The 18,947-nt window shown below is 39.6% G+C and overlaps 3 protein-coding genes across 3 annotated transcripts; 1 reads left to right on the forward strand and 2 right to left on the reverse strand.

Annotated features, from left to right (window-relative positions):
- Nucleotides 1-67: 67 nt before the first annotated feature.
- On the reverse strand, nucleotides 68-2,291 carry CH63R_09696 (Component of the argr regulatory complex; the record flags this gene model as incomplete). Its single annotated transcript, XM_018304670.1, has 3 exons — nucleotides 68-1,000; nucleotides 1,064-1,962; nucleotides 2,018-2,291. The coding sequence occupies 3 exons, from the start codon at nucleotides 2,289-2,291 to the stop codon at nucleotides 68-70; spliced, it is 2,106 nt and encodes a 701-aa protein (XP_018156693.1).
- Nucleotides 2,292-2,859: 568 nt separating this feature from the next.
- CH63R_09697 (Class II Aldolase and Adducin domain-containing protein) lies at nucleotides 2,860-3,835 on the forward strand (the record flags this gene model as incomplete). Its single annotated transcript, XM_018304671.1, has 3 exons — nucleotides 2,860-3,140; nucleotides 3,188-3,704; nucleotides 3,755-3,835. The coding sequence occupies 3 exons, from the start codon at nucleotides 2,860-2,862 to the stop codon at nucleotides 3,833-3,835; spliced, it is 879 nt and encodes a 292-aa protein (XP_018156694.1).
- A 1,258-nt stretch (nucleotides 3,836-5,093) lies between these two features.
- Nucleotides 5,094-5,829, reverse strand: CH63R_09698 (putative Class V chitinase; the record flags this gene model as incomplete). The annotated part of the gene is made up of 2 exons (XM_018304672.1): nucleotides 5,094-5,591; nucleotides 5,674-5,829. The coding sequence occupies 2 exons, from the start codon at nucleotides 5,827-5,829 to the stop codon at nucleotides 5,094-5,096; spliced, it is 654 nt and encodes a 217-aa protein (XP_018156695.1).
- Between the last annotated feature and the right edge of the window lie 13,118 nt (nucleotides 5,830-18,947).

Genomic DNA, 18,947 nt, shown 5'->3' on the forward strand with positions numbered 1-18,947 from the left:
CGCCAGGATGCTTACTACCACCATCGATCCCATCTCACACCACCCTGCTGTCTATACACACAGCAACTTATGTGAGCATCAACGTAGTTCCTTTTTGTCCAACGATTGATCGCCACTGGCTAGTGGTACGGCTTTCTGATGAGGGACCCCTTTTCCAAACTTCGTCTAGTACTTGCGTCCCAGTCCTCACCGCTTTGATGCCGTAGATTGCCACTTTCTCGTACCACATCTTGAAGCGGTCTTGTAGACTCTCGTCAAATGCCTCCGATGCTGCCATGAAAGATGGCCAGAAGAGAGGCGCGGCCAGCAATCCGGATTCGCTCTTGATGGCTTCGATGGACTCGATATCGTGTAGAACTGCTTGGACATATTGTCGCATATAGCGATGACTGAGAAGCCTGATATTTTGCGAAAAGTAAATAATGAGGGCGTTATGGAACGCGTGAGTCTGGTGGTAAATGATGCCAAAGCTAACACCAATATTGGCATCCCGGTAGCGAGCAAGCTCTTCTTCAAGCGGCCAGTCAAAGATGTCTCTTTCGACCGTATCGCAAGCTCTTTCTAATTCTGTCGAAACCGATGGCGTATCATTTTTGTTTCTTACGCCTTCAATTCGATCCAGAAGGTCGATGGCTCGTTTAAGAAGTACTAATAAACTTTGTGGTATGCCGTATATGCATTCGAAAGAAGCCATCTCGTTTGCAGCGTGCACTGGTTCTGTGGAGGCCGATGAACTGTCTTCATCAGGACACCTCATAGGAGACTGCATCACGCCTTCTGGCTGGGGGGCGAGACATTGTTCTTTTTTGGGAGCCGAAAAGCGTGAGGCAGAACCCTGAGATGCTGCTGTGCTTTCATAGATGACTCTGAGATAGAAGTAGATGCGATGCAAGGCACGAGCCTTGGCCGATAGCTTGGGCTTCCCCCGGCCCATATGAATTATCAGTTGGTGAGCGCCATCTAGGTGTAGACGACAGGTGCTTGTGTCACCCGACATGACCTGTTACTAGTATGAGTTTTTTTTTTTCTATACTTGCATTGTCGAGATCAGACAATGACTTACGTTGATTGTGGTCATCGACAACATTGTCGCTAGAGACTCTTTATATTTTGGTCTCCCCGGCGAATGAAGATCGAGCTCCACGGCTTCCTTGAGCAACCCGATCGCTCTGTACCGGTACCGGGCAGCTGCCTCAACCCACTCATCATGTTGCGATTCTAGTGCTTGGGTGTTGGAGAAGTAATATGCACTGATGGACAGGAGAGCATTCCGCAGAGCGCTTCGAATCCTTGATGTCGTACCTATGATACTGAGCTCACCGGCACCTTGAATGGCCCGGGGAAGGTGGATCGTCTTCCATGGGCTTTTCATGTTGTCGATGACGCAGAAAATGTTAACAACTTTGTACATATAGTGATGCATGAGAAAGCGTTCTTGTTCCGAGAGCAAAGATTTTGGCGTTTGCGAAAGCCCTGGAAGCCGTCTGCGTCTGATGTAGTGTTCATCCGGCGGCGAAGTTGTTGCAACAACCGACAACTCCTCAGCCTCAGAACGACTTGGGTCTGCAAGGGTGAGATCGCTGCCACCTATCTCAACTCTCTTTGGTTCGTAGATAAATGGCCGTGATTTTTGATTTTCATGCAGGTTGCACAACTCCCATGCTGCCGCTGTCTCGGATTGTGACGGCGATGGAAAAACCACGGGTACCCTAGAGCTCTGAGACTCTGGCGAATCGAGGCATGTAAGTGATTGTGTCTCGGAGTCGAGGCACTCAGAACCCTCCTCTGGCAAAGGCGTTACCGTGAACGCATCATGCAACGGAGCTGTGCCGAAAACTCCGAAGGCATCGATGTTGATGACGACATCATCGCAACCAGAAGATGCAGACTCTTGCTTGAAAGAGTCGATCAGCCTGAGGATGCCGTCGACTTGCCCCCATGACAAAACTTTTTGGAAAGGGGCTAATTAGTTGTTAGCGACGATCTCACCATTCGATTGAAGGGTCCTGATACTTACGAAATGCGATCTGACGTCTTGAAAATGAAGTGGTAGGCACCTCCCTGGCTAGTTCAGGGCTTGATAAGGTGGAACCAGGAGTGAATGCAGTTTCTGGTGGAAGCCATTGCAGACGGATACCATAACCTCCACATTCCAGCCCCCTCAGATTACACTGATGACATCCAGGCTTGTTCTCGTCGCATTTCACCTTTCTCGACCGGCATGTCCAACAACCAGTGAAAGTCTTGGTGCGTTTACGGCGTCGATGGGTCGCATGCACCGGAGACGCCATTGAACAGTGTCGTTAAGTGTTGTGGGATCGAATAATTTGTTTGCCCTGTCCTCACATCGTGTAAATCAGGAAGCTGGGACCGAGGAGGCCTGATAGAACACTGTCTATGAGTTGGTCAAGCCGGTCCATTTCCAAACGATCCTGGTCTTGGAGATAAGTGCGGGGAGACTCCGACATGAGATGCGCCTATCGCGGCAAAGCCAGTTCAACCGAACAGGATCAAGGTGGGTCTCGATGATAACGTATCTATCATTGATACCACGAAAGGAAGGCGACAGCGAAACCAACCATTTCGCAGATGCAGATAGGATGCCGAGACTCCAGGACTGGCACCATAGTAGATCACCTACCCCTAATGTTTACCGGTCCTTGATCCAATATCTAGCCAAAATCCTCAGTGGGCCGAGGACAAGATGTCATCCAAAGTGCTAACATTTTCATGTATTTCGCTATTTAATCATTCTTGTTCCGCCATATTCTTGTATCCCGAGACAAGGCGTTACACAATCTAGTTACTCTACCGAAGCACAAACGCCTCGTCGATAAGGAGTCATATTTTCTCACAGCCATGTCAACTGCCACCATTACCCTGGCCCCGAGTGCGGCAGATGCCTCTCTAGAGGTGAAACCTGACATGACAGAAAAGTCAGGGGTGACGGCACTTTCGACTGGGGGCTATGAGTTTCCCGGCATTCCCGATATACCTGATCTGTACAAGAAACGACAATGGCAGCTTGAGCACATGGCTGGTGCATTTCGAGTATTTGCTCGCAAAGGCTTCACCGAGGGTACCAGTGGACATATCAGCGTTCGAGACCCAGTAGATCCTAACACTTTTTGGATCAACCCGTGAGTCGTCCATACCACTAAATATTCATCTTCTAACCGCCAGACAGGCTTGGTAAGCATTTTGGTATGCTCAAGGCCAGCGACATGGTTCACATCGATGAAAACGGTCAAGTCATCGGTGGTAACAGAGCCGCGGTGAATGCAGCGGGCTTTATGATTCACAGTGCGATACATAAAGCGCGCCCCGACATTCACGCAGCTTGCCATACACACTCACCCGCTGGGAAAGCTTGGTCAACTTTTGGGAGACCGCTCGACATTATCAGTCAGGACACGTGCAACTTCTGGGGTATCCAAGCTGTTTACAAAACGTTTGGTGGTGTGGTGTTGGAGGCGGACGAGAGCGAAAAGATTGCGGCAACCCTTGGCGAGAAGGGCCGCGTGATTGTGCTGCAAAATCATGGATTGTTGACGACTGGGGGTACAGTCGACGAAGCAGCGTATCTGTTCACGTTGATGGAGAAGTCGTGCGAGGTTCAGATCATGGTGGAAAGCACAGGACTACCTAAGAACTTCATCGGAGACAATGAAGCTGAGTTTTCTGCTAAGGTTAACGCTGATCCGGTATGTTTTGATAACTATGGTTGCTCAGCAGGCGCTGATTACTATCTTAGGAGACATTATATACAGAATTTCAACCCGATTTTGAGTATGAGATCTGGAAATCGCGAGGAGAGTTGCATAAGGGAGATTAGATAAGAAACCATTACTATATTGGAAGGATTTTCAATAAGAAAGGTACAGCTAGTAATACAGAACTAATAGTTCTACTACAAAAGTAAAACTTCACGCTACTGCGGCTGATGGCAACATACAGGATCGTAACAAGTGAGGCAGAGCTACCTAATAGAAACTGCATTGACTACAACTAGTTTAAGTTGGCGCTGGTGGCGATTCCGCGCGGCTTCAATATAACTACTCCTCTACCTGTCTGTACAAATCTATCTAAGCCTTTCTTAATCCTTCTGGGGTAATACTGCAACTCTTGCATGCGCTCCTGAAAAACCTGCCCCCCTTCTATACATCAATACGGTCCCTGTATGCCTGAACTCTTCCCCTATCCAATACAACAACCCGATTGAACGTTGTTACTACCTCTATTCTGTATGTTACTGCTACTATTGTACTTCCCTAGAGCGTCTTCCTCACCCTCCTATTACTTAAATATTGGCACTGACGCCCAGCGTGCCTAAAGCCTCGTCCAGTATGCAGATCTAAGGCTCCTGCAGTAGCACACGCGCGAGCCCAGCTACTGGGCCCTCGCTGTTCTAGTGGAGATGCAGTTGGTAGTGGTATCTAAGTCTAGACTCACGGAGCTTGCCAAAAGGACTGCGCGCGCGGCAGAGCAGTTGAGAATAGCGAGAACACATACAATATACTGAAGCCCATAGGCTATTCCACTATTCAACAGAAACCACTTCGTACAATATGTATACTAGATATACCTTTTAAGGTAGAAGAAACCGCCTAGCGGATAAGCTCTAGATAGTTGATCTAACCCTACCTAACCCTAACCTAAAGGTTTGGTACGGACAAAGGCTGCCTGCGCCTTATTCGGCGATGACGAGCAGAGAGTCTCACCTCAACTCTTTAGATTATACAAGTACAATGCACTTCTCAGCTTCATGCCCGGGGGTCGAAGACAAGAGCAAACATCCATCTTTAGGGAGATGGAATCTTGCTTGGAGGCAAATCCCGACCAACTGCCGATTCCGCATTCGGCACCAGAGTGGGAAGACGAAAGTTACCGTAGGTATTCGAAGAAAACCAATATATATTCACCACAGTTTTCTATCGCATGTCTTGCCGCAAGCAACCTGTACCAGCAACGGCACGGAACCAATACCAAACAGGCAGCGCCACGAGGCAAACCACCCAGTCGTTTGGTTTACTTACATGGAAGTTTAGTCAAGAGATTGTCTTTGGCGGCAGCGCTGGCTGCGGGGAGGCCCGCTACTCGTTGTCGACCCACCACGTGAAAGAGGCCTTGTGGCGACCAGGCGCATATCCGTTGCATGTAGTCTCCCCGCGGGCTCGCACTCTCCACGCACCGCTGAAGTTCATCTCGAACCTTTTGAGAGAATCGCGGATGAGATCGGCAACGTCTGTGTTGCCGATGTAGCCGATAGTAGCGTCGTGCTTGATCCAGAACGCACACGCATTCTTGCCGGATGGGTGGGTCTTGAGGAGCCAAGTTGCCCGGCCGTTGGCGTGATGGTGGTTGTAGGTTTTGAAGAACCCGTTGTTGGCCTTGGCCCACTCCATCAACACCCTGCAGCGCCCAGTGGTCGGCGCATTAGGACCCGTGTCTTTGATGAAGCTGCTGGACCCACACTCGTCCTTGGCGCGGCCGTCCGGGAACCAAAGGGGCTCCATGACGGTGGTCTGTCTCTCGTGCATTGCCGGAGTGGTGCCGGGGGCAGTGTCATCCACCAAGGCTCCGTTGATCAACTGAAACGACGCAGAACGGGGTGGTAATTAGCTGACTGGCTTTCCAAGAAACCAAGGGCAAAGGTGGCTTGCAACAACTCACAATCTCGTACGTCTCTCCATCGGATGTTGTAAATTGCTCCGTCCTCACGTGGTCGCTGTCGGAGGAGGAGGCATCGAGGGCTGTCGTTGCATCCTGCGTCGGGGCGGCAGCGACGGCCTGGAGAAGCAGAGGCAAGAGAAGGGTTGAGAGAAGCATCTTGGTATCAGGGTCCCCGGGAGAGCGATGGTTGACAAGGTTGAAGCTGTGCCTGGTGTCGAGAGCAAAGAAGAAATTCCGAAGCAGAAGCCGAACGTGTCGAGTATATATAGGTAGGAAAAAGAACATGGCCTTGGCTCGGCAAGACCGTCGCGTGAGAGCATCACCTCCGGCTCGGCCATTTGCGAAGGAAGTGACAGAGAGAAGTCAACTTTGCCGCAGGACCCAGGCAAGTTGAGCGTCTACCTACCCAGGTTGACGATATTAAGTAACATCAAGCCCAACATCCACACCAAATCGCCCGGCTACTATGATGAGTGTGTATCTACCCGCCTACCGCCAGACGATGAATAGAATGATCCATACCAAAGATGGACCGAAGATACGAAATCACGCTCGCTCATTGTTTAGGCAACCAGAGTTGAGGCTTGTCGCTCATGTCGGCTATGCACGTGGCTGGGAACAGCGGCCTTGCAGAGACTAGCAAGTGCCTTGGCCGCAGGGACTAGTGTGGTTTTTTTGGACAGTATTGTAACGTCGGCAAGCAACGTTGGGAGGAGTGCTACATGCAGTTAGGTCGTCCGTTCTGTGCCGCTATCCCCCCCTGCACGCTGCCGGAGGATTTGTGTGGACCTTGAGGCCTGGTCCCTGGAGCGTGGCCGGCCGGCCAGCACGGCCGAACGGCCCGGTCCATTACGGGGTCTAGCCCGCAACGTCGGTGGGGCCAGGCTGCAGAAATTCTGGGTTCGACTAACAGTCCGGGCAACATGCCCAGACTGAACCCATCGTGAGAGCGGGGTTTTACTGGTGCGGCACGCTCGACTGTCCGATATGGGGTGTTTGGGCTGTGACTATTCTCGGCTCCTGAGTTCCTGATACCAACTGTATCCAGCCGCGCGGCTTGCTCAATTCTCTGCCGGCGGACAATTAGATCGCAATATCACCTACACTGGTGCCAAATTAATACGTCAAACTATGAGGCGTCGAGCGTTTCGATGTCTTCTGGGGAAGCTAACAAACGCCATAGCGACTATCCGTCACTCAGACTGCAGCCCATTGATATACTGGATGCAGCCACGCGGCGAACATTTTCATTTAGACTGATTGCTGTTTGGTTACGCCAATGTTCTTGAGCGTTATAATTACCCCTAGCTGATTAAGGAGACAACTGGCAGTAGAATTAGAGGGAAGAAATTAGTGCGCGTACTAGGCTCTTTCTTTACTCTGTCCTGCTGCAGGCGACTATAGTTGAGTAGCTAGCTATAATAAATACTAAACTGTTAACTACCTACTTACTATACTGCCCCCCTTATTACTGAGCTGGATAATACATACAACTTCTGTTGATTATGACGACTTAGCAACTGACAGTAGTGCGAGGTACATTAGAGCCTAGTAAAGATAAGGCTGTATAGCCTCTAGACTGTATAGGCTATTTACTTAGGTACTCTAGAGTACAGTATGTCTATTGTGAGTAGGTGTAAACTAGGATTCAGTATTTAGTCTGAACTTAAGTAGGAATAAAGCTGCCTTAGTATAGTAATAGGTCCAGTTGGGCTTATTAGTACCCTATAGCTACTGAAAATAGCATCCCTAGAATAGAAACTTGTGCGACCTTCCTGCATGCCTATTAAATTTAGGCAATTATAATTAAGAATAGAGAGTAGAATAGGAACTAGAGACAAGTAGCTTTAATGCAATGTGCATTAAGACTACTAAGTCTACCCTAGGGCTAGGGCTTTAGCCTAATGCGCGCAGCGGTAGGTCGCTAGCAGCAGTGGGTCCTGGGGGGTTCAGTATAGCGCAGGGTTAGGCCTATACTACACCCCTGCAGGCTTTTTTTTCCCTAGTGCACTCAGCCCCCTGCAGGCTAGTAATACAATAGGCAGCGCACAGGCACCCCTTAGGCAGCTAGTTATGCAATAGGTAGTACAATAGGTAGTATAGGGTAGCTAATTATACAATAGGTAGTATAATAGGTAGTATAGAGTAGCTAGTTATATAATAAGTAGTACTTAAGCCCCTAATTAGTTATACACTAAGTAGTATATAGCTCCTAGCTAATTATATAATAGGCTATATATAGTACTTAGCTAATTATATAATAAGTAGTATATAGTACTTAGTTAATTATATAATAAGTAGTATTTAAGCCCCTAATTAGTTGCATTATAGGCAGCCTATAGTACCTAATTAGTACTTACTATAGTACTCTTTAGAGAGAAAGTAAAATATAAAATTCTAAAGAGAATAACGTGGCTGATAAGCGAGTCGATCAGACAAGCGAGTCGATCACCCAACCACGACTACATTACAAACCCAAGAAGACATCAATATCAACACCACTAGATCAATTAACGCTACTAAGAATTCTCTTCCTCAGTCGTTTCTACATCAAACTGACACGTTCGCGCATTGTGTCCTGTGTTTCCGCACACGCCACACCGTCGTTGACCCGATTCAGTCCTTGGCTTACGACCACTCCTCCGACGCGTTTCCTCATAAACCTGTGCTGTTGCGTCCCTCTGCGACTGTATATCCTCTGCATCAGCTACAGTAAGACTTCCTCCTTGCTGGAGACGCATTTTCTTAGCTCTCCGACGTCGGCTTAGTGTGCTGTTTTCCTCTCGAAGAGTTTTGTTCTCCGCCCTCAGGAATGCATTCTCATGCATTATTCCTAGTGTTCCTTTAAGAATATAGTCAACGTCGTTATTGATAGGTGTTGGGGAGCTATTTTGATGACGGGCAATTCGATCCTTGATCAGTGTTGACTGAGAAGTTGCTTCTGTTGGGTTGTTTGGTGTCCTGGAAACCCAAGGGAGCGGTGTTGTTGGAAGTGATCCTGGAGGCGTTGGAGTGCGTAACTTGACGTCCAGCTTTGATAATACACTTTCTGCACTCAGAGGGACAAGCCCGGAGCCTCTGAAACCTCCCTGGATATTCTTTCCCGTAAGTGCTTGTGTAAAGGCCTCACGAAACGCTGGAAAGAAGTCTTCCTTCGTAATATGGGTTACACCTCGCCGCATCTTATCCTCAATTTGTCGACCGTACGCCGTTTTGAGAGGCCCAAAGCATCCTACATCTAAGGGCTGAAGTAGATGAGATGAATGAGCCGGCATACAGAGTGTGACGATGTTACTCTCCTGACAATATAGCTCAAAACCTGCGGAGTGGTGGCTTTCATGCCCATCGACGATGAGGAGGCGATGAGGACCTCTTGCACGTGGCTTTGAATGACAATCGAAGTGTTTGACCCAATTTAGGCCTATCTCGTTTGTTGTCCATCCGTTTTCAGATGTTGCGATAACCCAGTCGTGTGGGAGATCTGTTTCAGTGTACCAGGTTGAGAGGTGATAATGGCCTGCAACGATGATGTATGGCGGGACGCTGTAGCCTGACGAACTTATGGCTTGGATAACTGTAACCCATTCCCGATTACCAGGCTGCACCATTTTCGTGTTTGATCGCCTTTCAGCACTCGTTACAACCATGCCAGCTGCGATCTGGCCCATCATGAAACCAGTCTCATCAAAGTTGTAGATATCAGACTCTTGGATACCGTACTTTACGATTGTGTTCTTCACAAGGGCAAACCAGCTGCAAATAGCCTGTGGATCTTCGCATTGGGCTCTCTTGTAGTCATACTTGCGAAAAAAACGCGTCCGAAGCTGTGGTTGTCGTTTGATGAAGTTCGACGCCCAGCGCTTCCCAACCGGTCGCGCGCCACGGTCGGCAAGCAGGTGATTGGCCATTTCTTCAACACCACTGATCCGGGGAGGAAACGATCGGGCATCTAGGTCAAGAATGTACTTAACTAGCTTCTCTTCTTCAAGCAGCGTCAAATTCCGTAATTTCGGCATGATGTCGCGTCGCGAAGGTTTTCCATTAAGTCGGTCGCGTAATGTTGTGAAGGGTACTGAATAGATCCGTGCTGCAGCTCGAATACTAAGATTTGGAGTGTTTTTAATCGCTTGAACCGCTAGGATCAATTGCGCTTCTTTGTTTGATGACGACATTCTTTATGGTCGATGGACGTGTGTTGAAAGCGGGAAGATGGTATGATCGCGGTTGGGTGATCGACTCGCTTGTCTGATCGACTCGCTTATCAGCCACGTTAACTACTCTATACTTATAGTATAACGTAGTTCACAAGTGAATGAATCACACAAGTGAGTGAATCACTTTTCTAGACTTTGTACGACCTACCTTTCCCTTTAATTTTCTCCACCTACAACTATGGTACGACATTCAAACGAAAGCGATTTAGTCCTAGCGCTTAATGCGCTCAAATCAAACCCAAAATTAAGCGTGCGAAAGGCTGCATCTCACTATAATGTGTCATTCTCTACCCTCCAGCGACGAAAACACGGCCAACCTGCCAGACGCGACATCCGACCACCCTGCCAGAATTTAACCTCGTACGAAGAGGAGACTATTGTGCAATACATTATTGACCTGGATTCGCGAGCATTTTCGCCACGCCTTAGTGCTGTTCGAGAAATGGCCGATCGACTGCTTCGCGACCGCGGCGCGCGACGCGTCGGAACAAACTGGGCCTCAAACTTCGTACGACGACGACCTGAGCTCCAGACGCGTTTTAATCGAAGAATCGACTATCAGAGAGTCCTCTGCGAAGATCCGGACGCGTATCGCGCGTGGTTTTCCCTCGTACAAAACACAATTGCGAAGTACGGGATAGACGATACCGATATCTATAACTTCGATGAGACTGGGTTTGCGATGGGCAAGATGTCCTCTGAAATGGTTGTTACAGCCTCTGAACGACGTGGCAAGCCAAGAGGAGCACAACAAGGGAATCAGGAATGGGTTACAGTAATCCAGGGCATTGGGTCGTGCGGCTATTCTATCCCGCCGTACATCATCTTTGCAGGCAAGGTCCATCTTGACTCCTGGACGTGCGACAGCCCCCTCCCACCCGACTGGGTAATTACACTTACAGAAAATGGTTGGACGACAAATGAGAAAGGCCTAGAATGGGTACAGCACTTTGATTTCCATACAAGGAGTCGTACGAAGGGTGCTTACCGCCTCCTCATCCTTGATGGCCACGAAAGCCACCATTCTGTCGATTTTGAGCTATACTGCAAGGAGCAGAACATTATTACGCTCTGTATGCCCCCTCATTCATCGCACAAGCTCCAGCCTCTTGATGTTGGGTGCTTTAGTCCCTTAAAACGGGCGTACAGCCAAGAAATCGAGGTCCTTATGCGGGTGCACATTACGCATATTGCAAAGGAAGACTTCCTCCCAGCCTTTTATAAGGCGTACGACAAGGCAATGACAACATCAAACATTCAAGCAGGCTTTAGAGCAACTGGCCTTGTCCCGTACGATCCGGAATATGTGATTTCACAGCTAGATGTGAAGCTTCGTACGCCATCACCTCCAGGTTCTTCTGCTGGCTTACCAGCAGCTTGGGTCCCAAAGACGCCAAACAACCCAATTGAGTTTGATTCACATTCTGATTTTATTACGAATCGCATCGTACGACATCAGAATAGCTCCCCAACGTCAATTATTGGGTATATGCAGCAGCTGAAGAAAGGAATTATGGTGGTAGCCCATAACCAGGTTTTGATGCAGGCACAAATGACTGAGTATCAAGAGGCAAATGAGCGTATGAGCCGCCGTCGCCGTACGAAAAAAAAAACAGCTTCAGAAAGGTGGAACACTTACAATCAATCAGGCAAAAGATATAAAGTCTCAAATTGATGTAACAGAGCAGTTACAGGTAGAAACAGGTCAAAGTAGTGGTCGTGCGAGGAGGACAGAAACGCGCGCGCGACGATGTGGCATCTGCGGAGAGACTGGACATAATGCTCGCACATGTCAGAAAGTTGAATCTACCTCTGAAGAAGAGGATTCTAAATAGTTTGAATTAATTTAAGGTGTTATGGTTAATTTCTCTTACACTTTGTCGTACGGGTGCTAGAAAAGTGATTCACTCACTTGTGTGATTCATTCACTTGTGAACTACGTTATATACTTACTCCTTCTACTAATATAAGTATTAGCCCCTATTACTCTAAATTACTACTCCCCCCCTTAGTAGCTTATACTTTAGTATAGTCTAAAGTAGTACTCTAATTTTATTAATAGTAAATTAAGTAAACTTAAGAGCTAGTAATAAATTTATATATATAGTCCCTATAGTATACCTCTCTCTACTGTAGTATTAAATAGTTATTAATAATATACTAGTAAGTACTATACTTACTATTAGTAGTAGTATTCTAATTATAGTATTAGATTACTACCTCCTTATAAGTGTACTTTAGAGTAAAGTTAGCCTACTAGGTAGTAGTAGTATTACTACTTAAGAGCTTATTAGGCTAACTAGTATAGTACTATAACTAAGAATAAAGGAGCTTATTAATAAAAATATATATATACTTAATTGTATATATCTCTATAATTAAAAGAGATATAAGTAAATAGTTTTTATATTTAGAATCCTTATAATTTTAGCTATAGATTAGCGTATTATTTATCTTCATACCTTGTATATAAGGATTTACAAATATACTAGTCTATATATAGATTAGTAAAGTATTCTAGACTAGCCCTTTATACTAAGGACTTTAACCCTTTATACTAGATAAATACACTATACTATAAGTATATTTTTATACGTAATAACCTATAATAATATATAATAATATAGATATTAGAATAATACAATTATATAACTGTATAATACCTACAACTTAGAGGGGGGGTATACAGATTGGATAGTGCAGTATTTACTTATGCGCAAGGGAATTACCTCTTTACTTAGCCTAAATAACTTAAGCCTAAATAAGATAGTATATCTATCTTGTATAATACTTATCTTATAGTTAGAAAGGACAGTTATAGATATTATTCTTTAGTTTACCCTACATTTTTAAGTACCTATATGTATGTATAAAGCCTATTTAATACTAATTAGTAATTACTTAGTAATTATATAAGATTACTTTATATAATTACAGATTAGTAAGAGTAAAGAGATAAGAATTAATATACTAAATATTGTATATTAATATACTTAAATTCTACTTATTATTGCCTTCTAGTAAGAACTAGATAAATAGAGTAAGACATTTTATACTAATTCCTTATTCCTACTTACTATTGCCTTCTAGTAAGAATTAAGTACTAAGAATAAGACAATTACTACTATAGTATTGTAGAAAAAGAATCTCTATTATTGCCTTCTAGTAAGAACTAAATAGAGACCTCTATTATATAATATTTAGAGTATATAGTATATACTAAAGTATAAAAGATAATAATAATAACTTAATACTGTATAATACAATATAATTACTACTATAGCTACTTTAGAAGAATTAGAGGCAGACTAATAGAATTAACTCTAAGAGAAAGAACCTTACCTACTTATATATAAAGAGATAGATACTAAAAGCTAAATTCTACTTATTATATAGAGGAAGATAATAAATTTAAAGTATTAGGGCAATTTAATTAATATTAATAAGGAACTAAATTAAGAGGAGTTAATAATATACATTAGATATATTATTATAGAGATTCTTTATATTAATAGTAAAAGAGATCTATTAAAGACAACTCTATATAAAGACTTTTACTATTAGATATTAACCTAATAGGACTATATTAGTTAACCCTTTAGAGTAGAATTTATATAAATTCTTAAATTAAAAGAATTCTATTTTAATTCTATACAGAGTTTAATATAATAAATTATAGACTTAATTTAGGCAATTACTTAGGAGTTTACTACTTAGGATAAGTAACTTACTCTTTATACAATAATTACTCTAGAATAAATTTTAATAACTATAAATACACTTATTTAAAATTTTAAATTAATTATTCTTTAGACTGCAGCTAAACTAGCAATAGACTTAATTAAGTACTTATATAATATATAAATAAGTTAAGAATTAATTATCTAAAATTAGCAACTAGCTGTATAAAATATACTACTAGGGATAAAATTTACTTAGGAGGTATTACAATCTATTAAATATAATAGGACTAGGGGACGCTCTATAGGGCACTTAGTAGTTATAGATAAGTTATATACAACTAGATATAGGAAATAGAGCGGCCCCTCTAGTAATAGAAGAACTATAGTATAAGTTATATAGAGATAAAATTATACATAAGTACTGCCTCTTAGTAGTAAGTACTTATTCTTAATAATAAGTACTTACTACTAACTAGAACTAATTATAGCTACTAAGGAAGACTATAATAGGACTTATTAATTAAGATAGTTAGGTTTAGGATTAGGATAAATATTTTAAATAAATTTCTTATTAACCTTCTCTTAAAGTAAAAGTTAGTAACTAGCTTAGGTATTTTAATTTTTAAGCTTATAAAAGAAAAATAAATAAATTTTAACTTATTTCTATTTTTCTTTTTAATACTTAAATATTAAAAGTATTTAAGCTAATTACTAATTTTTACTTAAAAATATAAAAGATTCTTTTTCTAAATTTATTTTAATTACTACTACTAACTTAAATTATTCTCTACCCTACTAAATTTATTTTAATTACTACTACTAATTTAAATTATTCTCTACTCTACTAAATTTATTTTAATTACTACTACTAACTTAAATTATTCTCTACTCTACTAAATTTATTTTAATTACTACTACTAACTTAAATTATTCTCTACTCTACTAGAATTTAAGACTACTTAGCCTTAAAATTAAAGTTAGACCTCTTTAATAGTAGCCTCTTATACTTCTTCTATAAACTCTATAATTAATAATTTTACTATTTCTACCTTCTTCCTCCCTTCCTATACTAAGGCTAATACTTTTATAAACTTAAGTAGTTCCCTATTTAATACTCTATTTATAATACTATCTTTTACTATAAGATATACTCTATACAATTGTAGTATTTTATAAATAAGTAAATTGCAAATTATCTCTAGCTTATCTCTTTTAGAAGACTTAAGCTTTAAAGTCTCTTATTTACTCTTAAGCTACTTATACTAAGAATTTAAATTCTTAAGTAAGAATATAAGAATTCTAAGGCTAAAAGTATTTACTAATACTCTAAGAGGAGTATATTAGTAAATAGTATTCTTAAAAGTTTAACTCTCTATTAGACTAAGTTTAGTAGTAAAATAGTCTATAAGGTAATTATTAAGACTTTTTCCCTTTTTTATTTTTATTCCTTAGGCTTCTAGAAAGCTCTTTAGGCTTGCAAAATCTTTACTCCCTTATTAATATAACTCCTTAATAATATTCTACTACTTCTAAAGATTGTATTACTAAGTGTATATATGCATTTGTATGCATACTATTTTAGTACTAATAGAATTCTCTATAACTTTACCCTATAATTTAGTAAAGTTAGCTAGTTAATAACTATTTTACTCTATAAGTTTGCAAATAAGGCTATTAACCTTTTGTAGAGTATCTCTTATTAGTATATCTACTGCATTATTCTACTTAATAAGAAGCTAATATAGTTAAGTAGTAATATTACTATTAAATATCTTCTAAAAGATTAAATTTCTAATATAGTAATAGTCCTCCTCTTTTAGGTTAATATTATCCCTTATATATAGTTTACTCTATATAGTGTATATTGTATTCTAATTAATAAAGTCTACATTATTTAGTAAGGAGCTTTTATTTTACTTAATTTAGTATTAGAGAGACTAAAGTATTACAGTCGGCTTTCTGTAGTAGTGTCTATTAGTAGAAGCTGAGGCAATAAAGCTGGGGAATAGTACTATAAGTTGTACTGAAAGGATTAGGTCTTTAGAGGATACAGTAATTAGTTGTATACTTAATAAGGGGCTTGTAATATTAGTTACTAGTAAAGGGTGCTAAGAGTATTTAAGAGGATAATTATAAAGTTAATTGCTAAAGAGCTATAGAAGGTAATCTTTCTATATAGAATAAATGTCCTTATATTTTATTCTTCTTATTAGTATCCTTAAGGTCCTATTAGTATCTTAGTAGAGTAATTAAGTGTAGTAGGTTTAAAGTGAGCTGCTCACTTAGTAATTACCTTAAGTAATTACTTTATCTTTTAATTACTTTCCTTATTATTATGTAACCTTCTATTATTCTTCTATTCTAGTCTGTAAGTACTATTAGTATGTATATGAAGTATACTGTCCCCTATTTTCCTTGCGAGGGGCTATTCTAGGTAGTTATATTAACTAATGCTTTTTAGGTTGTAATATTAGGTCCCTCCTCTAAAGGTCTAGTCCCTTAGACCTATATAGGTAAGTAGGTTCCTATTGTAGGGTGTATTTAATTTTTCTTTATCTTTTTTCTATTATATTAGCAATTAATGTAGTAAGCCTAGAAAGTCTTCCTAAGAAGGTAAAGTTAATTAAGTATTGTCTTATTAATTCTCTAAAGATTTATAGTTAGGGTATTGAAATTAATATACTGTACAGTAACTATTATTCTAAGGGGATTTACTGCAAAATACTTATAAGTTATTTAAAATATTATAAGTGTACTTATTAAGGTTGTCCTTATAATAGAGATAATAATGCAATTTGCAAATGTAAGTTTCTATTAATATTTTCTAAGTAGGTTGTTTTCTAACAGTAGTAGTAGATTATCTACTAAATAAGGTGGATTATTTAAATAAGGCTGAGGAGTAAGAGGAAGTATTACTTTATTAAAAAGCTAAAATATTGCAAAAATAAGTAGAGGTTTTTTATTAGGCTTAAGCTAAGATAAATGAATCTCTAGTGAGGCTGGATTGTCTGCATAAGGAGAAGTATATAGTATTTAAGAAGGGGCGTAAGGTAGTAAAAGAATAGCCTATAGACTCTATTATAGATTCTATTATTGAGGCTACTTATGTAGTTTAATTGAATAGTAGTTAGGGTGCTGTAGATTTATTGTTTCTTCCTCTTAGGGATACTAGTAATTTATTCTGGATGTCTAGGGGTATTAGTAACTTATTTTCTAACTTTCCTAAATTAGTCTCTACTGCACTTAAGTATTGTAGAAGTCCTAGAGTAGCTACTAGGAGTACTAGAGATTCTTAATTAGTTTCTATAAGTTGTCTTTATATTTGTAGCCTTTCTATTTAATAAGATATTTATTATAACTATCTTTATTCCTATAGTTAATAATTTATTTAACTTTGTATTCTAGTTTATTAGGTTCTATAATAATATAGTCTTTAGTATATAATTTGTATAGTACTAGTTTAAGGAGTGTAATATAAAAGACTAAGTGGATTTTTATTGTATTAGGTAGTTTTAGCTTGTAGTTAACTAGTGAGACTTTTTTAAGGATTTTAAAAAGTCTAAGTTTTTTGTAGTCTAATTTATTACTAAGTTGTTTAGTTTTAATATTTTATTGTATGAAGTAGGTGCTATCTCCCTCTTTAAAGAATAGTCCTCTAATTCTTAAAGTATTAGTGTATTTCTTTATTTATTCTCTAATAAGTTCTAAGTCTTAGGAGACATTTGCCTGGATTTTGCGCATTTTATTAATATTAGCTACAACCTTTAGGGCCTGTAGTCCTTAGTGTAGTTCTCTGTATGCAGTAGATTTAAATTTATAATTTAGGTAGAATAGGGAGTAGAGAGTACTTTCTCTAATTGCATTATTGTAGGCAAATTAAGCTATAAGTAATAGTAGTACTTAATTGTCTTAGTTGTAGTTAATATAGTATTATAGATACTATTTAAGTATTTAGTTAATTTATTTAGTCTAACTATTAGTCTATAGGTAGAAAGAGGTAGACAGTTTGTAGTCTGCACTAAGTTGCAAAATTAGAGATTTCTAAAACTTTAAAGTAAATAGCTTGTCTCTATCTAATATAATTTCTTTAGGTAGTCTGTAGTTGCTAATAATGTATTTTAAAAATGTATATATAAGGTCTTCTACTGTACTTACTTCTAAGTATAGAATAAAGTAAGTGTATTTAGTAAGTTAGTCTACTATAACTAAAATGCTATTATAATAGACCTTTGTAAGGGGTTCTCTTAACTTTAGTAATTTAATAATAAAGTCTAAAGAGATTAAATACTATACTACTAGTAGTACTAGTAGTAGCTGAATCTATCTATAGGGCTTATATAGACTATTCTTACTTTTTTTATAGGGTTTGCAATTCTAAATTGCATCTGCAATGTCTTATTTTATTACTTACTAGTTGTAGTATTATTGAATTTATTTCTAGGTCTTAGTAACTCCTTAGTAATTATATATTTAAGTACTATAAATTTCTCTAATTATCTTATGCATTATTCTATTAGTTATACTAATTATAATTCGTCTAGTAATTATAAGGAGCTTCTATACTAGAATAAGGTCTCTATTCTTATCCTTTTTAAGGATAATTTGTATTTCCTCTAGAATAGGGACTTTGTAATCCGTCCTTCTACTGAGAGTATTAGCTCTACTATTATTAGTTCCTTTCCTATAGATAATTTAGAAGTTGAATTCTAAGAGGAATTCTAACTATCTAACTTATTATTTATTTAGGTTTTTAGATATTGTAAAATGTATAAGGTTCTTATAATCTATATATACAAGAACTTTATATTTTGTACTAAATAATTGTAGTCTCTATTTATAGAATACTTTAATAATTGCTATAAGTTCTTTATTGTAGATTTAGTAGTTTAATTTTAGTCTATAGAATACTTTAGAGAAGAAGGCGCAAGAGTATAGTCTTCCTTCTTTATTATATTAACTAAGTTGTCTGCCTATAGTAAAGTCTGAGGTATTAGTCTCAACTTTAAAGAATTTATTTAGGTTAGGGATTTAAGTAATAGATTCTAAGTTAACTTATTGTTTAACTTTCTTAAATGCATTATTGTATTCTTTAGTCTATTTGAATAGAGTATTCTTTTGTATAAGGTTCTAGATGTATTATACGTTTCCTATATAACTCTTAAGGAATTATTAATAGAAATTAATGAATTCTAGGAATAACTGAATGTCCTTAATATTCTAGAGTATAGGCTAGTCCCTAACTGCCTATACTTTCTTTATTTCTATCTTAATTTGTCCTAGTATAATAGTATATTTTAGGAAATTAACTTTCTTACTGTAGAATTTGCATTTTTCTACTTCTAGTAATAACTTAGCGTCTTAGAGCTTCTAAAGGACT

This window comes from Colletotrichum higginsianum, chromosome 6 (assembly GCF_001672515.1).
Source record: "Colletotrichum higginsianum IMI 349063 chromosome 6, whole genome shotgun sequence".
NCBI lineage: Eukaryota > Fungi > Ascomycota > Sordariomycetes > Glomerellales > Glomerellaceae > Colletotrichum > Colletotrichum higginsianum.